General features: G+C 43.2%; 1 protein-coding gene across 7 annotated transcripts in view; it reads right to left on the bottom strand.

The window, feature by feature from the left end:
• Window positions 1-19,142, bottom strand: part of CSMD3 (CUB and Sushi multiple domains 3) — a 1,888,113-nt gene that overhangs the window by 550,706 nt on the left and 1,318,265 nt on the right. For all 7 annotated transcript variants that reach the window (XM_077271102.1, XM_077271099.1, XM_077271098.1 and 4 more), the window contains one exon: window positions 13,964-14,080. In XM_077271102.1, the coding sequence (XP_077127217.1) occupies window positions 13,964-14,080 (117 nt within the window). The remainder of the gene's footprint in view (window positions 1-13,963; window positions 14,081-19,142) is intronic.

Genomic DNA, 19,142 nt, shown 5'->3' on the forward strand with positions numbered 1-19,142 from the left:
CATGAGGGCTTTGTTTTTTGTGAGCGGAGTTGTAATTTTGAATGACATCATTCATTTTGCAATATAAAATACAGCAAAATTGGAAAACAAATTCCAAGTGGATTGAAAGGGTAATAACGAATTAAATTTGCCATTGTTTTGTTTTTACAACATTCATTGTAACGTGCCTCTAAGGCTTTTTTCATACTTCTGTCTTCTGAGGGCCATTGCAATCCGTCGTTATGGCAAAAAAAGGATCCTGCAAATGTGCCCGCAGGATCCGTTTTTTTGCCATTGACTTGAATTAACGACGGATTGCGACGGATGGACACACGTTGCATCCATCGTGCGACAGATGCGTGGTGTTTTTGCGGTCCATCGAGACGAAAAAACGTTCAATGTAACGCTTTTTCGTCCGTCGAATCCACCAGTTCCGACCGCGCATGCTCGGCCGGAACTCCGCTCCCTCCTCCCCAGAACTCACAATGGGCAGCGGATGAGTCGTAAGACTGCATCCGCTGCCCACTTTGTGCACAATTGTGTACAACATCCATCGGTACATCGGGCCGACGGTTTGTGAAGGCCCCGTACTGATGGAAATGTGAAAGAAGCCTTACAGTCACGGGTGGAGCCCTGCTCTGCCCACGGCTGTCCACTGTCACTGACAGCAGGATTTTATATGAACCAGCTGGAAGCACCCATTGGTGGACCTGTCACATGATTGTAGGATGCTGATGGGTTATCATGACAACCAGTGATATGCTGATGACCCCCGTGCCTGTCATTGTGAGTCTCCTGTAAATGCCAGTCTGTAGCCGGCATTCAAAAGAGTTCATGATTTCTGCAATATATAGCTGTACTGAAGCCTTGTCATGTACAGCACAGGGCATCATATGATCACAGCTGCAAGTCTTCTAAAGGGACCATTAAAGCCAGTAAAAAGTGTGAAAAAAGTTTTAAAAGATATGGAAAAATAAAGAAAACACAAAAATTCAAATTACCCCCTTTTGCCACATTGAAAATAAAATGAAAAAAAAAAAAAAACATATTTGGTATCACCATGTTCAGAAATGTCTGCCAGAACTGTTTCTTTTCTGCCTCAGCAACATCGCAATAATAAGAGGAAGTTAACCCCTTAGTGACAGAGCCAATTTTGTACTTAATGACTAAGCCAATTTTTACAATTCTGACCACTGTCACTTTATGAGGTTACAACTCTGGAACGCTTCAAGGGACACTGATTCTGAGAATGTTTTTTCGTTACATTTTGTACTTCATGTTAGTTATTATTATTATTATTATTATTTATTTATAAAGCACCATTGATTCCATGGTGCTGTACATGAGAAGGGATTACATACAAGTTACAGATATCACTTACAGAAAACAAACTTACAATGACAGACTGATACAGAGGGGCGAGGACCCTGCCCTTGCGGGCTTACATTCTGGAGAGTTATACAATTTCTTTGATATAACTTGTGTCTATTTATGAAAAATGGAAATTTGGCACAAATTTTGAAAATTTAGCAATATTCAAACTTTTAATTTTTGTGCCCCTAAATCAGAGAGTCATATCACACAAAATAGTTAATAAATAACACTTACCACATGTCTACTTTATATCAGCACCATTTTGGAAAAATAATTTTTTTGTTAGGATGTTATAAGGGTTAAAAGTTGACCAGCGATTTCTAATTTTTCCAACAAAGTTTACAAAACCATTTTATTAGGGACCACCTCACATTTGAAGCGAGTTTTGAGGGGTCCATAGGACTGGATTTTCATTTTCATTTTCAAAAGAAAATAAAATGCATAGAAAAGAAAAACTTACATGGTCGACATTGCATCATTCCCAAGAACACTCATGGTTGTACTAACTCAAAAGGTGCTTCTACTCAATACTGAGCAAAGGGGATTTTTTCAGTCAAGATGGGTTGCCGAGTGTACATTAATGAGAAAAAATGAATTTTCTTGAATTTACCAAGTGGCTGCATTGAAACAAAGAGTGAAAAGTTTAAAGAGGTCTGCATACTTTCTGTACCTACTGTATATACAAAACACAAAAATTGAGCTTGACTTGAGTTTTTACACGCATTTTCACATTGGCCATAAAAACTAACAAAGCCTACCTTTTTTTTCTTTGTATTATTGCATTCTGTGCAAGTCGGAGTGTGGCCTTCCTCTTCTGAGCTGGAGATTGTATTTAAGGCTTCCCCAGACTGGTGTTTCACTGGTTGGGCCCAGTCCTTTTGTCTGCCCTTATTCACACTGAGATCAACATTGACACATGGTAAGGTTTTAATATCAGACAGTGTAGGACTGTCCCGATCAGAGTTACGTTGTCGTCGTGGGATGGCTTTATGCTAGTTTTGATCAAAAACAGAATTACTAAAAACTCTGTGTTATTTAAATGCACTTTTTGCTTTTTATTTACTGAGTTACTGCAGGGTTTTTGCTCATTTTTTCTCTTGTAGGTTTTATATGTTTTATGGCCAATGGGAACATGCGTTTGTGAGTTGCATGTGCACCAACTCAAGTCAAGCTAAATTTTTGTGTTTTTTTCTTTGTATTATTGCATTCTGTGCAAGCCATGGTGTGGCCTTCCTCTTCTGAGCAGGAAATTGTATATGAGGCTTCACTAGACTCTTTTTCACTAGTTGGGCCCTGTCCTTTTGTCTGCCCTTATTCACACTGAGGTCAACATTGACACATGGTAAGGTTTTAATATTAGACAGAGTAGGACTGTCCCGATCAGAGTTACCTTGTTGTGGTGGGAGGGTTTTTATGCTATTTTTGATCAAAAACAGCATTATTAAAAACTCTGTGTTATTTTAATGCACATTTTGCTTTTTATTTATTTAGTTATAGCATGGTTTTTGTTCATTTTTCTACTGTATATACAGTTGCTGCAAACATTCTGGTCATCCATTCATCTTCATGTCTTTTGTCTTAAAAGATTGTTGCAATCTTTTATAGGATTTGTCAGCTACAAACACGTAGGTATCCAGAAATCATAACGTTAATGCATTGCATAAGCTAAAACCATCCTTCGTGTGATTAAACACATACATTAAGGATAATCTTCAGCTACAGCCATGCAGTGAATGACTGGTGGTCTTGTCGACACCCCACAACACAGATTACAGGAAATCTAGAGACAGCACATCTTTTCAGTGGAAAATAATACTCTATATCAACAGCATTAAACATCCAGCTCGTTGACATGACACGTTTCAGAGACATGGTCCCTAATCGCAGTCGAGGGCATCAACATAATGAATTTGAAAGAAGCTCCAAATCTTATCCGACAAGATGTGCTAGCTCCTGCTTTTTTCCTAATCTTCATGAGTAGTGTTGAGCATTCCGATGCTGCAAGTATCGGGTATCGGCCGATACTTGCTGTATCGGAATTCCGATACCGGGATTCCGATACTCTTGTGGTATCGGGTATCGGAACAACATTAATGTTAAAATGTGTAAAATAGAGAATTAAAATAAAAAATATCGCTATACTCACCTGTCCGACGCAGCCGGGACCTCAGCGCAGGAACCGGCAGCGTTGTTTGTTTAAAATTCCCGCTTTTACATGGTTACGCGAAGTCCCGGCTTGTGATTGGTCAGGGCGGCCATGTTGCCGGGCCGCGGACCAATCACAGCAAGCCGTGACGAAAATACGTCACGGCTTGCTGTGATTGGTCCGCGTCCCGGCAACATGGCCGCCATTAACCAATCACAAGCCGTGACGTCACGGGAGGCTGGAAACGCGCTCATTTTAAAAAGGGCGCGTGTCCAGCCTCCCGTGACGTCACGGCTTGTGATTGGTTGCGTCGCGGTCAACCAATCACAAGCCGGGAGGCTGGACACGCGCCCATTTCAAAATGAGCGCGTCCAGCCTCCCGGCTTGTGATTGGTTGATCGCGGCGCAACCAATCACAAGCCGTGACGTCACGGGAGGCTGGACACACGCCCATTTCAAAATGAGCGCGTCCAGCCTCCCGGCTTGTGATTGGTTGATCGCGGCGCAACCAATCACAAGCCGTGACGTCACGGGAGGCTGGACACGCGCCCATTTCAAAATGAGCGCGTCCAGCCTCCCGGCTTGTGATTGGTTGATCGCGGCGCAACCAATCACAAGCCGTGACGTCACGGGAGGCTGGACACGCGCCCATTTTAAAATGAGCGCGTGTCCAGCCTCCCGTGACGTCCCGGCTTGTGATTGGTCAGGGCGGCCATATTGCCGGGACGCGGACCAATCACAGCAAGCCGTGACGTAATTTCGTCACGGCTTGCTGTGATTGGTCCGCGTCCCGGCAACATGGCCGACCTGACCAATCACAAGCCGGGAATTCACGTAACCAAGTAATAGCGCGATTTTTAAACAAACAACGCTGCCGGTTCCCTCGCTGAAGTCCCGGCTGCGTCGGACAGGTGAGTATAGCGATATTTTTTATTTTAATTCTTTCTTTTACACATTTATATGGTTCCCAGGGCCTGAAGGAGAGTTTCCTCTCCTTCAGACCCTGGGAACCATCAGGAATACCGTCCGATACATGAGTCCCATTGACTTGTATTGGTATCGGGTATCGGTATCGGATTGGATTCCGATACTGTGACGGTATCGGCCGATACTTTCCGATACCGATACTTTCAAGTATCGGACGGTATCGCTCAACACTATTCATGAGACATTTATACATGTTATATTGGAAGTGACCCTCATTTTTTTTAAATGAGACATAATGTACGCTAGTACACATTAGAAGTGAAAGAGCGACACATTCTTAGTAATTTCACTGTAGTCTAGTTTGTCTGTCTTGCATCAGATGTATTAAAATGTAAAAGCCAATGAGGCATTCAGATTGAGCATGAGTCCCTCATTTAGTACTGATAAGGCTCGATTTACGGTATGTGTGTGTGTTTCTCTGCCAGCGCATATGCTGATAAAATCTCCTGATGGATACGCTGGCATTCCATAGACTATAATGGCCTGATTTATAACAAAAGGCTATTTTTACAGGTGCTGTATATCATTCAATTGCTTCCCGTATGATCCCAGAGGCATTTCTGTATTGATGGACACATACAGCCAGTGAAATAAATACTAATCAAGAGATGTTCGCTGTGTGTCACTTTGGTAATTGAGATTTTGCTTTTGGCTTTTGTCCTAAGTCATGTGTCAAAGCTCGTTAGAGAGTCGATATTGATCCTTAGGATTGATACTTCCTATAGGTAGCACTGGCGTTCTAGTCCTCTTCCTCTCTGAAGAGACAGCATGTATTACAGGAGAGCATTGCTGCTTAAAAGTCTCCTCACCTCGGCATGTCAGGCTTCACATATCTCTCTCCACAAGGAGGAACATTACCCCTTGGACCTTGGCAATGAGACACCTTTTTATAGGCCATCAGTTGAACCAGCTTATTTTTTTTAATCACTAGGTGGCAGGATTGTTTTCCAATTACTGATAGATTTAAGCTGGTGTTATGACTTTCCACTGCTTATTTCAACTCGCTTTCTTCATGTGTTCAATACTTTATTCCCTGTGTCATTTCCCATTATTACACAAAACTTAATTTATGAACATCTATGGTTTGATATTTTTTCCTGTGTGAATTGGATGGGTTTTTACCAATATCTAGTGAGAATTTCATGTCAATAGCACCTTAAGAAATATATTTATGTAAACAATTGTTGACATGTGCAATACTTAATTAACCCTCTGTATATTCAGAGGGACCATTTTATATTGTCCCAATGAACATAAATCCTATACACAATGTGAATTTAGGTCAACATACTTGTATACAGTACCGTATTTTCCGGCGTATAAGATGACCTTTTAACCCCTGAAAATCTTCTTTAAAGTCAGGGGACGTCTTATACACTGGGTGTCGTCTTATAGGGCGGGTGCCGACCAATGTGCATTGTTATGACCCCAATGGCGAGGGTCTCAGAGGAACGTGGAAGTCTGCAGAATACAAAAATCCAGCTCATAGGGCAGTGGTAACTGGGTTGACCATATATCTACTCCTAACGCCAACACTAGAAGTAGCCGGGGATCATTCCTACGTTGATTCTAGATGACACGCGCCAGCCGGAGAATCTAGCTACCCCTAGTAGAGGAAAACAAAGACCTTTCTTGCCTCCAGAGAAGGGGACCCCAAAGCTGGATAGAAGCCCCCCACAAATAATGACGGTGAGGTAAGAGGAAATGACAAACACAGAAATGAACCAGGTTTAGCACAGAGAGGCCCGCTTACTGATAGCAGAATAAAGAAAGGTAACTTATATGGTCAACAAAAACCCTATTAAAATCCACACTGGAAATTCAAGAACCCCCGAACCGTCTAACGGTCCGGGGGGAGAACACCAGCCCCCTAGAGCTTCCAGCAAAGGTCAGGATATAGATTTGGAACAAGCTGGACAAAAATACAAAACCAAAACAAATAGCAAAAAGCAAAAGGCAGACTTAGCTGATATAACTGGAACCAGGATCAGTAGACAAGAGCACAGCAGACTAGCTCTGATAACTACGTTGCCAGGCATTGAACTGAAGGTCCAGGGAGCTTATATAGCAACACCCCTAACTAACGACCCAGGTGCGGATAAAAGGAATGACAGAAAAACCAGAGTCAAAAAACTAGTAACCACTAGAGGGAGCAAAAAGCAAATTCACAACAGTACCCCCCCCTTAGTGAGGGGTCACCGAACCCTCACCACGACCACCAGGGCGATCAGGATGAGCGGCATGAAAGGCACAAACTAAATCGGCCGCATGAACATCAGAGGCGACCACCCAGGAATTATCCTCCTGACCATAGCCCTTCCACTTGACCAGGTACTGAAGCCTCCGCCTGGAGAGGCGAGAATCCAAGATCTTCTCCACCACGTACTCCAACTCGCCCTCAACCAACACCGGAGCAGGAGGCTCAGCAGAAGGAACTACAGGCACAATGTACCGCCGCAACAAGGACCTATGAAATACATTGTGAATAGCAAACGACACAGGAAGATCCAGACGAAAAGATACAGGATTAAGGATTTCCAATATCTTGTAAGGCCCAATAAAATGAGGTTTAAATTTGGGAGAGGAGACCTTCATAGGAACAAAGCGGGAAGAAAGCCACACCAAATCCCCAACGCGTAGTCGGGGACCCACACCGCGGCGGCGGTTGGCAAAGCGCTGAGCCTTCTCCTGTGACAACTTCAAGTTGTCCACCACATGATTCCAGATCTGCTGCAACCTATCCACCACAGAATCCACCCCAGGACAGTCAGAAGGCTCCACATGACCCGAAGAAAAGCGAGGATGGAAACCAGAGTTGCAGAAAAAAGGCGAAACCAAGGTGGCGGAACTAGCCCGATTATTAAGGGCAAACTCAGCCAACGGCAAGAATGTCACCCAATCGTCCTGATCAGCAGAGACAAAACACCTCAAATAAGCCTCCAAAGTCTGATTGGTTCGCTCCGTCTGTCCATTAGTCTGAGGATGGAAAGCAGACGAAAACGACAAATCAATGCCCATCCTACTACAAAAGGATCGCCAGAACCTGGAAACGAACTGGGATCCTCTGTCTGACACAATATTCTCAGGGATGCCGTGCAAACGAACCACGTTCTGGAAAAACACAGGAACCAGATCGGAAGAGGAAGGCAGCTTAGGCAAAGGAACCAAATGGACCATCTTGGAGAAGCGATCACATATCACCCAGATAACGGACATGCCCTGAGATAGCGGAAGATCAGAAATGAAATCCATGGAGATATGTGTCCAAGGTCTCTTCGGGACAGGCAAGGGCAAGAGCAAACCGCTGGCACGAGAACAGCAAGGCTTAGCTCGAGCACAAGTCCCACAGGACTGCACAAATGACCGCACATCCCTTGACAAGGAAGGCCACCAAAAGGACCTGGCCACCAGATCTCTGGTGCCAAAAATTCCCGGGTGACCTGCCAACACCGAGGAATGAACCTCGGAAATGACTCTGCTGGTCCACTTATCCGGGACAAACAGTCTGTCAGGTGGACAAGACTCAGGCCTATCAGCCTGAAATCTCTGCAACACACGTCGCAGATCCGGAGAAATAGCTGACAAGATAACTCCATCTTTAAGAATACCAACAGGATCAGTGACTCCAGGAGCATCAGGCACAAAGCTCCTAGAAAGAGCATCGGCCTTCACATTCTTTGAACCTGGTAAATACGAGACAACAAAATCAAAGCGGGAGAAAAACAATGACCAGCGGGCCTGTCTCGGATTAAGGCGTTTAGCAGACTCGAGATACATCAGATTTTTGTGATCAGTCAAGACCACCACACGATGCTTAGCACCCTCGAGCCAATGACGCCACTCCTCAAATGCCCACTTCATGGCCAACAACTCCCGATTGCCCACATCATAATTTCGCTCGGCAGGCGAAAATTTCCTAGAGAAAAAGGCACAAGGCTTCATAACAGAGCAACCAGGGCCTCTCTGCGACAAAACGGCCCCTGCCCCAATCTCCGAAGCATCCACCTCAACCTGAAAGGGAAGTGAGACGTCAGGCTGGCACAAAACAGGCGCCGAAGTAAACCGGCGTTTCAACTCCTGGAAAGCCTCCACGGCAGCAGGAGCCCAGCTAGCCACATCGGAGCCCTTCTTGGTCATATCCGTCAAAAGTTTCACAATGCTAGAAAAATTAGCGATAAAACGACGGTAGAAGTTAGCGAAGCCCAAGAACTTCTGAAGACTCTTAACTGACGAGGGCTGAGTCCAATCAAGAATAGCTCGGACCTTGACTGGGTCCATCTCCACAGCAGAAGGGGAAAAAATGAACCCCAAAAAGGGAACCTTCTGTACACCAAAGAGACACTTTGAGCCCTTGACAAACAAAGAATTTTCACGCAAAATTTTAAAGACCAACCTGACCTGCTCCACATGCGAATCCCAATTATCAGAAAAAACCAAAATATCATCCAGATAAACAATCAAAAATTTATCCAGATACTTCCGGAAAATGTCATGCATAAAGGACTGAAAAACTGAAGGCGCATTGGAGAGCCCAAAAGGCATCACCAAGTACTCAAAATGACCTTCGGGCGTATTGAATGCGGTTTTCCATTCATCACCTTGCTTAATGCGCACAAGGTTGTACGCACCACGAAGGTCTATCTTGGTGAACCACTTGGCACCCTTAATCCGGGCAAACAAGTCAGACAACAGCGGTAAAGGATACTGAAATTTGACAGTGATCTTATTTAAAAGCCGATAATCAATACAAGGTCTCAAAGATCCGTCCTTTTTTGCCACAAAAAAGAATCCCGCACCAAGAGGGGAAGAAGACGGACGAATATGTCCTTTTTCCAGAGACTCCTTGATATATGAACGCATAGCAGTATGTTCAGGTACCGACAGATTAAACAGTCTTCCCTTAGGAAATTTACTGCCTGGGATCAAATCTATAGCACAGTCACAGTCCCTATGAGGAGGCAGTGCACTGGACTCAGACTCACTGAAGACATCCTGATAATCAGACAAATACTCCGGAACTTCCGAAGGCGTAGAAGAAGCAATAGACACAGGCAGGGAATCCTCATGAATACCACGACAGCCCCAACTTGAGACTGACATAGCCTTCCAGTCCAGGACTGGATTATGGGTCTGTAACCATGGCAGCCCTAAAACGACCAAATCATGCATTTTATGTAAAACCAGGAAACGTATCACCTCGCGGTGTTCAGGAGTCATGCACATGGTAACCTGAGTCCAATACTGCGGTTTATTTGCTGCCAATGGTGTAGCATCAATACCCCTAAGAGGAATAGGATTTTCTAATGGTTCAAGAGTAAATCCACAGCGCTTAGCAAATGAGAGATCCATGAGACTCAGGGCAGCACCTGAATCTACAAACGCCATGACAGGATAAGATGACAGTGAGCAAATCAAAGTTACAGACAGAATAAATTTAGGTTGCAAATTACCAACGGTGACAGGACTAACAACCTTAGCTATACGTTTAGAGCATGCTGAGATAACATGTGTAGAATCACCACAGTAGTAGCACAAGCCATTCCGGCGTCTATGAATTTTCCGCTCATTTCTAGTCAGGATTCTATCACATTGCATTAAATCAGGTGTCTGTTCAGACAACACCATGAGGGAATTTGCGGTTTTTCTATCACATTGCACCGAATTAGGTGTCTGTTCAGACAACACCATGAGGGAATTTGCGGTTTTGCGCTCCCGCAACCGCCGGTCAATTTGAATAGCCAGTGCCATAGTATCATTCAGACCTGTGGGAATGGGAAAACCCACCATAACATTCTTAATGGCTTCAGAAAGGCCATTTCTAAAATTAGCGGCCAGTGCACACTCGTTCCAATGTGTCAGCACGGACCATTTCCGAAATTTTTGGCAATACACTTCAGCCTCGTCCTGCCCCTGAGACATAGACAGCAAGGCCTTTTCTGCCTGAATCTCAAGATTGGGTTCCTCATAAAGTAAACCGAGCGCCAGAAAAAACGCATCAAGATCAGCCAATGCCGGATCTCCTGGCGCCAGCGAAAAAGCCCAATCCTGAGGGTCGCCCCGTAAGAACGAAATAACAATTTTTACTTCCTGAGCAGAATCTCCTGATGAACAGGGTCTCAGGGACAAAAACAATTTACAATTATTCACGAAATTCCTAAACTTAAACCTGTCTCCGGAAAACAGTTCAGGAATCGGTATTTTAGGTTCTGACCTAGGATTTCTGATAACATAGTCTTGTATGCCCTGCACACGAGTAGCCAGCTGGTCCACACTTGTAATCAAGGTCTGGACATTCATGTCTGCAGCAAGCATAGCCACTCTGAGGTAAAGGGGAAGGAGAAAAAAAAAAACTCAGAATCTTCTTTCTTATAATCCCTCTTCTGCAATGCATTAAACATTTAATACGGGCCTGGCAAACTGTTATGACCCCAATGGCGAGGGTCTCAGAGGAACGTGGAAGTCTGCAGAATACAAAAATCCAGCTCATAGGGCAGTGGTAACTGGGTTGACCATATATCTACTCCTAACGCCAACACTAGAAGTAGCCGGGGATCATTCCTACGTTGATTCTAGATGACACGCGCCAGCCGGAGAATCTAGCTACCCCTAGTAGAGGAAAACAAAGACCTTTCTTGCCTCCAGAGAAGGGGACCCCAAAGCTGGATAGAAGCCCCCCACAAATAATGACGGTGAGGTAAGAGGAAATGACAAACACAGAAATGAACCAGGTTTAGCACAGAGAGGCCCGCTTACTGATAGCAGAATAAAGAAAGGTAACTTATATGGTCAACAAAAACCCTATTAAAATCCACACTGGAAATTCAAGAACCCCCGAACCGTCTAACGGTCCGGGGGGAGAACACCAGCCCCCTAGAGCTTCCAGCAAAGGTCAGGATATAGATTTGGAACAAGCTGGACAAAAATACAAAACCAAAACAAATAGCAAAAAGCAAAAGGCAGACTTAGCTGATATAACTGGAACCAGGATCAGTAGACAAGAGCACAGCAGACTAGCTCTGATAACTACGTTGCCAGGCATTGAACTGAAGGTCCAGGGAGCTTATATAGCAACACCCCTAACTAACGACCCAGGTGCGGATAAAAGGAATGACAGAAAAACCAGAGTCAAAAAACTAGTAACCACTAGAGGGAGCAAAAAGCAAATTCACAACAGTGCATATTGTGGGGGGGAATGGTCCCGATGACAAAGAGAGGGGGCATCTCACAGGGAAGGTGTAAGAGGAGTATCCCTCTATTACCTCATTGTGGCAGAGATGCTCTCTGTGGGTTTTTGTGCTGGGAGGTGGCGGCGGCTACTCTTTGTGCAGCGTTGGGGCTCTGTGCTGGGGGCAGCGGCGGTTGGTCTTTGTGCAGTGTCGGGCCTCCGCCAGAATTTTCTCAAAGCCCGGAGGCCCTGGCAGCTCCATTGCTGCGATGCGGTGGCCTCCGGGAAAATGGCTGCTGGGGCGGCGCATGCTCAGATTCAGATCATGTCCCGAGATGTCGGAAGACAATATCTGAAACTGAGCATGCGCCACCCCCAGCGGCCATTTTCCCAGAGGCCACCGCATTGCAAAAATGGAGCAGCAGGTGTCTCCAGGCTTTGAGGAAATGCCGGCAGAGCCATGACACTGCACAAAGAGCCACCGCCGCCCCCAGCACAGAGCCCCCACACCGCTGAAAGAGGATCTGCCACCACTGCCCCCCAGCACAGAGACCCACAGAAAGCATTGGTGCCACAATGAGGTAATAGGGGGATACTCCACTTACACCTTCCCTGTGAGATGTTCCCTCCCTTCATCATCGGGACCACTCTCCCCACCATATGCAGATTGGTCCACACCCACCCTGTAAGATGATGCATGGCGCATAAGAAGACCCCCGACTTTTAAGAAGATTTTATATTTTAACTGGAAACGTTGGGGGGTTGTCTTATATGCCCAGTCATCTTATATGCCGGAAAATACGGCATGTGGTATTTCAATTAGTGTAAAGAGCATCCCATAAAGCACAGAGATTTAAGATAATCAGAAAGATTTGCAGTATCCTAATCCTGCAGCCACATTGATAGTCAGTGGCTTCGAGTCTAAATCCGTGAAAACTGCCTCCTACCTGCTGGAATAACCAGCGCCTCTACTCATTCATTGCCAATGTCATAGTTGTTGCCTAATAATCAAGAGGAGCATTGGGCATTCACGGGGTTCTGATCAGGCAGGCATTGACTACCACTGTGGCCACTGGACCAGGGTACTGTGAATCTTTTTGATCATCTCTAATAGAGAGAATTAAGATCAGTTCATCAAAGACCACCTATGGACTATTATTTTTTTAGGTAAAAAACATAGTGATACTTGCATATTTTTTATAGGCATCCAGAGAATACAAAATGAAAATGGGTAGGCAATATTGATTAGCGAACGTACCAGATATGGTGTTATCCTAGCATGCTTGTGTGCTAACCGAGTGACTTCAGCATGCTTGAATAATATGTTTGTATCCCCGCACTTGTTCGACAGCAGCAACACATGCAGGGATTTCCTAACAAACAGACAATGCAGCCACTGGAACTCGAACATATTTTTTGAGCACACCGAAGACATTCGGTTAGCAGAGGAGCACGCTCCGATAATACCTTATCCAAGCACATTCGCTCATCACTAGTAGGCAACAAAACAATGAGTTTTTAAAATATTATATCATCTGAACAAGCCAAGGCTAAAATCCTTTATAATATATTGCATTCCATTTTTTTAATTTCCAAACACAGCCCTCGTTGTTTTCCCCACAATATGAAGACACTTCAATGCAAACAGTAATTAGCTTGCTTAAACTGGAACATTTTGCCGTGCTCAGTACAAAAACAAAGTTAATACCCTGCAAATTTGATAGAAAAAGAAGGTGCAAATAAAGGTGCCAGAATGTGAAAATCACTATTATTGCAACCTCTTAACTTTATCATTGGAAATGCTAATATAGTAACCTACATCCACTATATCAACTTCAATGACGAAGAGTTTTGAAGTCAATTTGTCCATCTTAATTTGACTGTGTAACTTAGATAGCTGCAAACCATATTCTTGTTTAACAGACAGCTCATTTGTCTCTTCTGACAACTCCCTACATATGCATGTTTAGTTTGGTTGAATGTGCATGTATTCTCATTATTAGAAGATGAATACTCCTGGTCCTCTGGCAACTTTTTATCTTGCAGGAAAACAAAAGGACCAGATTTTAAAATGTCAATTTTGCCACCAACATCATCTGTTTAAAGAAAGTTGAGACACTCCATACATAATTCCCATCACATGGTCCCATTAGACTGGTCCCATCAAAATCTGCAGGTTTGACCATCTAATGTGGTTTTTATGACAGCTGCAACATTCAGATCTCTTTTGATTTTACTGAACCTAACTTAATATACCATAGGAACTAAAAATATGAACCTATTAAAGTGATTATCTTATGTAATTTACTCACCAAACTCTTTAGGAACAGCTACAGAAAATACACAGTTATGGCCCACGCTGTAGTTTTTAGGATAGTTCGGTGATAACACAGTTCCTTCAGATCCAGTTGATCGGCTTCCACAGGGTGCTAGAAAAGAAATGAAATGCTAAATATTTTCAAAGTGAATGTGGTCAAAAAGTAGAAAACGCAGTTAAGTTTAATCTTTAATAGTTGCTGACAGAAATCAATCCTAGATAGAGTTTTTAGTCTGGTCTACAATAATGCCCAACATTATTGTCTGCAACTGATTTCATCCACTACCTATTTTTGGAATAGAAAGATTAGTTTTGTTGGATATTGGTTTATAGGAACAAATTTATACTATATTTCTGCCACTGCGAGGAAGTTATAGTATATCGTTACAAATGTTAAAAAGATTGGGAGTCCATGTAGAACATTGATAGCCAAGTTGTGTAGAGCAAACTTGTCAAAGTTGAAGACCCCTAAATGACCACTTTCAAATGCCCTAATGGGACCAATGGACAGGTGTCATGTTGATGAAACAATCTCTTTAGTGCCGTGCTGGAAGTTAGTGCCATGATATCAACATTTTATATTCCAGTTAGACCTCAACGATGATGACTGTTATTTTCTTTCCTTACAAAGCATTACTTCTATAAAGATATTAGTCTAACAAACTGAGGTACTTTTCCAATTGACACTTTTAGAGTGTAAAGCAGGGAGATAAGTTAATTACGACTTCAGATCTCCGTATGTCGCTCTACCTCTTGGGAGACATTTGCAGCAATTCAGCATTGTGGAGTTTATCAGCAAATCTGATTTTGCTACTGTGACTATTTGTTTGCAAGGGGTTTATATCCAACAGACAATAATCTCAGTATTGCTAAACTTCTCTCCTTCATGCTAAATCTACTTTAGTCTTTGTTTCCATGCAAATTAAGTTACAAAGCACACAGCTCTAGGTACAGTAAATAGCTTTTAGTGGCGCACAGATACAGAACAACTTGCCTTAAAATATGCTAATCTGCCTTCTTTTGAATCAGGAGCCTCTGTTATATGAAATTTAAGAACGTGTGCCATGATGGTGCTTAAGGAATTAGAAATACAAGTTGTAAGGTATTTTATTCTTTCCAGTAAATAACATTGTTCAGAAAAACAAAGATGTGACAGTAAACTTAAATTTATGACCCGTCTATCCATATTTAAGGAACAGTTGGACATCCCATTTTGTTGCTTAATAAGCTCATTATTATCATTGTATAGAACTGGCATTTTTTTACTTTATATACTGTGAGGCAGTGACTCGTGTCACAAGTAGGGGTCGCTGGGTGTTCTCGTCAGGTTGTGCATGGAGATGGATGAAGTCCATAGGTGTGCATGGCAGTCACAGATTTCCAGTCCGGGATTTCCATGTGGCTGAAAGCCACAGGTTTGTTTGTTAAAAACCCTGCAGTAAGGGGTATGGGTCTCTCAGGTGTCAGGTGCAATGTCAGTGTCAGTCTGGTGTGTGCTGTTGTGCACAGCAGAAGCCTGCAGAGCGCTGGCTGTGTGTGTGAAGCAGCACAAGCCAGCAGAGCCAGTAGCTATGGCAGCTGAATAGTCTGGCACCCGTAGCATACACAGCGATGCAAGTCGTACATGGTGGATGTCCTGTGCCCAAAAGAGTCGGATGTGGATAGTCCTGTGCCCGGAGGTGAACCAGAGGTGGATGTCCTGTGCCCAAAAGAGGACTGGCATGTGCAACAATTGCAAACAGGTGCATATGGTGCCCAGCTGCTATCCAAAGGATATCCTGGGCTGTGTACGGCTGTGTGAGTAGAGTCTGTGATACAGCAGTGCAGGACACCCACGGGACTTAGTCAGAGGAGGACTGGCGTGTGTAGTGTCTGCAACATGTAAAGCTGTGTTTGGAAACTGTAATATGGCATGTGTTCGCCCCACGTATACTGGACAAGGAGAGGTCCGGCGTGTTTAGGGACTGCAATCTAAAAGCCATATGATGTGTAGTGCTATGAAACGGGCACTGAAACGAGATGCAACTGTGTGTATTGAACGTGTACTATAAAATTCTATGCACCTTTATGTGTGAAGTAACACATTAAAGAGACTTTTGTGTTTGAACTTTGTGGGTCACTGCCTCTTCACTGCGTACGATGCTACCGCAACATTACAATACACACAAAAAGCAGTATCACATATTGAAACATTATATTAACACTATGGTCAATGGCTTGAGCTGTGTTGTGTCCATTTACAGTTTCTGCACTAGAGATGAGGGGATCAATTGTAGTGGAATTGAATGTAACGTGAAGTTTACAGAGACTCAAGTTTGCAAAAATGTAAACATTTTGTAATTAGCTTCCATATATATTCCGCAAGACGGCAGCCACTGGCAGCTATTTTTTCTGAACCATAAAAGGCTGTCAAAATGTAAAAAAAATCATTATCCTCATCCAAGGAAATGGACTAATCTTGGGTCAGAAATGTTTCTCTTAACACAGGGTAGTTGGCATCTGCCTCATGAGGTTATTTGTCTTCGTTAACACAATAGACTATAAGTTGAACTCTATCAACTTATGTGTTTTTTCAACCTTTAAACTATGAAATTATGACAAGTCCTGCATCAAATACTATAATTATGCCCTCCTTTGTATGATTAACATGCTCCCTAGAGGCTTGTTGGACAGGATTCAAGGCCACTATAGCTTTCTGGGCACACAATATGCTGACCATAAAGCACCCCTCAGGAGTGTGTATCCATCATGGTTGTTTTCAGGTTTGTAGTTGTGTCATATTATTTTCATTTGTTATATTGGATTTATAGGGTTCCAAGGGACTTCAAAGTTTAGGAAATTTTTCATCTAATCCAACCTAATCTATACTTCTTCATATCTTTGTGATATGTTTGGAGAATTCCTTTGCCGATATGTTTCTTGCTTATTGGTATTGCAGACTCAGGGTTCTTTCAGAAAATCTATTTTACAGGCAAAATGTAATAGGTTATGTGACACTGTGATTGCACAAAGGAAGACATTAATGAATCAATTATGTGACTGAAGGCAATTGATGTTTGACTTGACCTTATTTTTTAAATAAATAGCTACAGGGTTTGTCATAACTTTATGATTAGGGATGAGGAAACCCGGATGGTAAAGTTTGGGGACCGTACCAAACATCTTATGTCCAGTAACAAATAAATTTTTACTGTATGTCCGGTTTCCTGTTCAAGTTCACCAGTCTAATAAAGCTTGTTGAAAGGCTGCAGTGTAGCCAGTCAACAAGGTTTTAGACCAAACATTAGCATGGCTGTGATTGGCCGGTACACCAAGTGATTCGGCCCATATAAAGGCTGGATGATGAGTGTCACCACCATTCTGCTCCTATTACTGTAGGGATAAGACACAGCTGGAGTGAGGGACAGATTCCAACTGAGCACACTGCAAAAATTCCACTGTGAGTAGTCTGTTACCCTTATCTGTGTGAGTACCGTGCCAAAAGCCATTGTGAATTCTGCAACTCATCTGTTGGTGTACAGTGCCAAAAGCCGCTGTGTGTATTCTGCAACCCAAATGTGTTGAGCACTGTGCCAAAAGCCATTTGTGTGAACACTGCAACTCAAAAACTGCTGTGTGTACTTAGCAACCCATATGTGTGGGAGTACTGTGCCAAAAGCCATTGTGTGTACTCTGCAACGTATATCTGTGTGAGTACTATGCCTTTAAAATGCTGTGTATTTTGCATGCACCCCGCACAGGTGGAAGTATTGTGCCTTTAAGCCGATGTGCGTATTTTGCAATTCTGCTTGTGGGGTACCGTGCCCCATTGTCTGGGCGAAATTAATAATCAGCTTCTTTTGGTGTAATGTGAAAACAAGCTCTGTGGGTGAAATTTGATATCAGCTTCTGTGGCGGAAATGTGAAAACATGTTTTGTGGGTCAAATTTTTAACCAGATTGCCGGTAGCAAGCCATTCGACACTGTGAGGACACTGATAAAAATGTTATGTTATTCATTTACTTCCTATGTTACCATGATTTCTAGGGTGACAGAACCCCAATAGGTAATTTCCCTATCCATTTTTCTCTCTTTTGCAGACCCCTAGCGCTAACTCTGACCATTTTACAGCTATTTTATAGCCCTGAAGCTTGGGTATAAATTGACTTTTATGGGGTACGGGGCTCTGGTCAAGTTCAGGTCCTGAATCGAACTTTTTAAAAAGTCAGGTCAAACCTGAACATCCATGGGTTTTCTCATCACTATTTATGATTGTTAACCTCTGACCACTGCAAACTCTATCAATTCTAAGAATGGGCTCTAAAATGCCTTAGAGAGTATGCAATACAGCTCTATTCATCATCAATGGACCGATCAGAGCTCTTATCTATTACCGGCAGATCTTTAAACAATACATTGAGATGTTTTTCACAATAATATTTAGCACTCATTCAACATAGATAGTTGGTGTATGAGTTTTACAATGCTCTTAGAAAAACTGAATAAGAATCCAAGGACTGCTAGTATGATACATCAAGGACCTCATTCTTCATTCAAAGCTCCAAGAGAATTGGCATTCTACTTTTTTTAGTGAATGTTGCTTCATTGGTAAGTCTCTTTAAAGGAAAGGTACCGCATTTGTATTTCATTAAAAAATCAATGTAATGTAGCATAACATGCTGTTAAAGCCAAGTTTTGATTGCATATGAATCATATTTCATGTGTTATAGGAGTTTAAAGAAGGCACTGGGGGCTGACATCTTGCCTTCACAGTAGCAGCAAGACACTATCAGTGTCATAATTCGGCACCCCATAATCATAGGAGATAACAGACAGAGACCGACCCTATCTATTCCAGTAGAACTGTCACTGCTGTGAACTGGGCACGCCTCTGTGGGCTGCACAATTCACAGTAGTGAGAGTGTTCTGCTGCTATATACACTCACCGGCCACTTTATTAGGTACACCATGCTAGTAACGGGTTGGACCCCCTTTTGCCTTCAGAACTGCCTCAATTCTTCGTGGCATAGATTCAACAAGGTGCTGGAAGCATTCCTCAGAGATTTTGGTCCATATTGACATGATGGCATCACACAGTTGCCGCAGATTTGTCGGCTGCACATCCCAAAGATGCTCCATACAAGGCAGGATGGATCCATGCTTTCATGTTGTTTACGCCAAATTCTGACCCTACC

The sequence above is a fragment of the Ranitomeya variabilis genome, chromosome 6 (assembly GCF_051348905.1).
Source record: "Ranitomeya variabilis isolate aRanVar5 chromosome 6, aRanVar5.hap1, whole genome shotgun sequence".
Taxonomy (NCBI): domain Eukaryota; kingdom Metazoa; phylum Chordata; class Amphibia; order Anura; family Dendrobatidae; genus Ranitomeya; species Ranitomeya variabilis.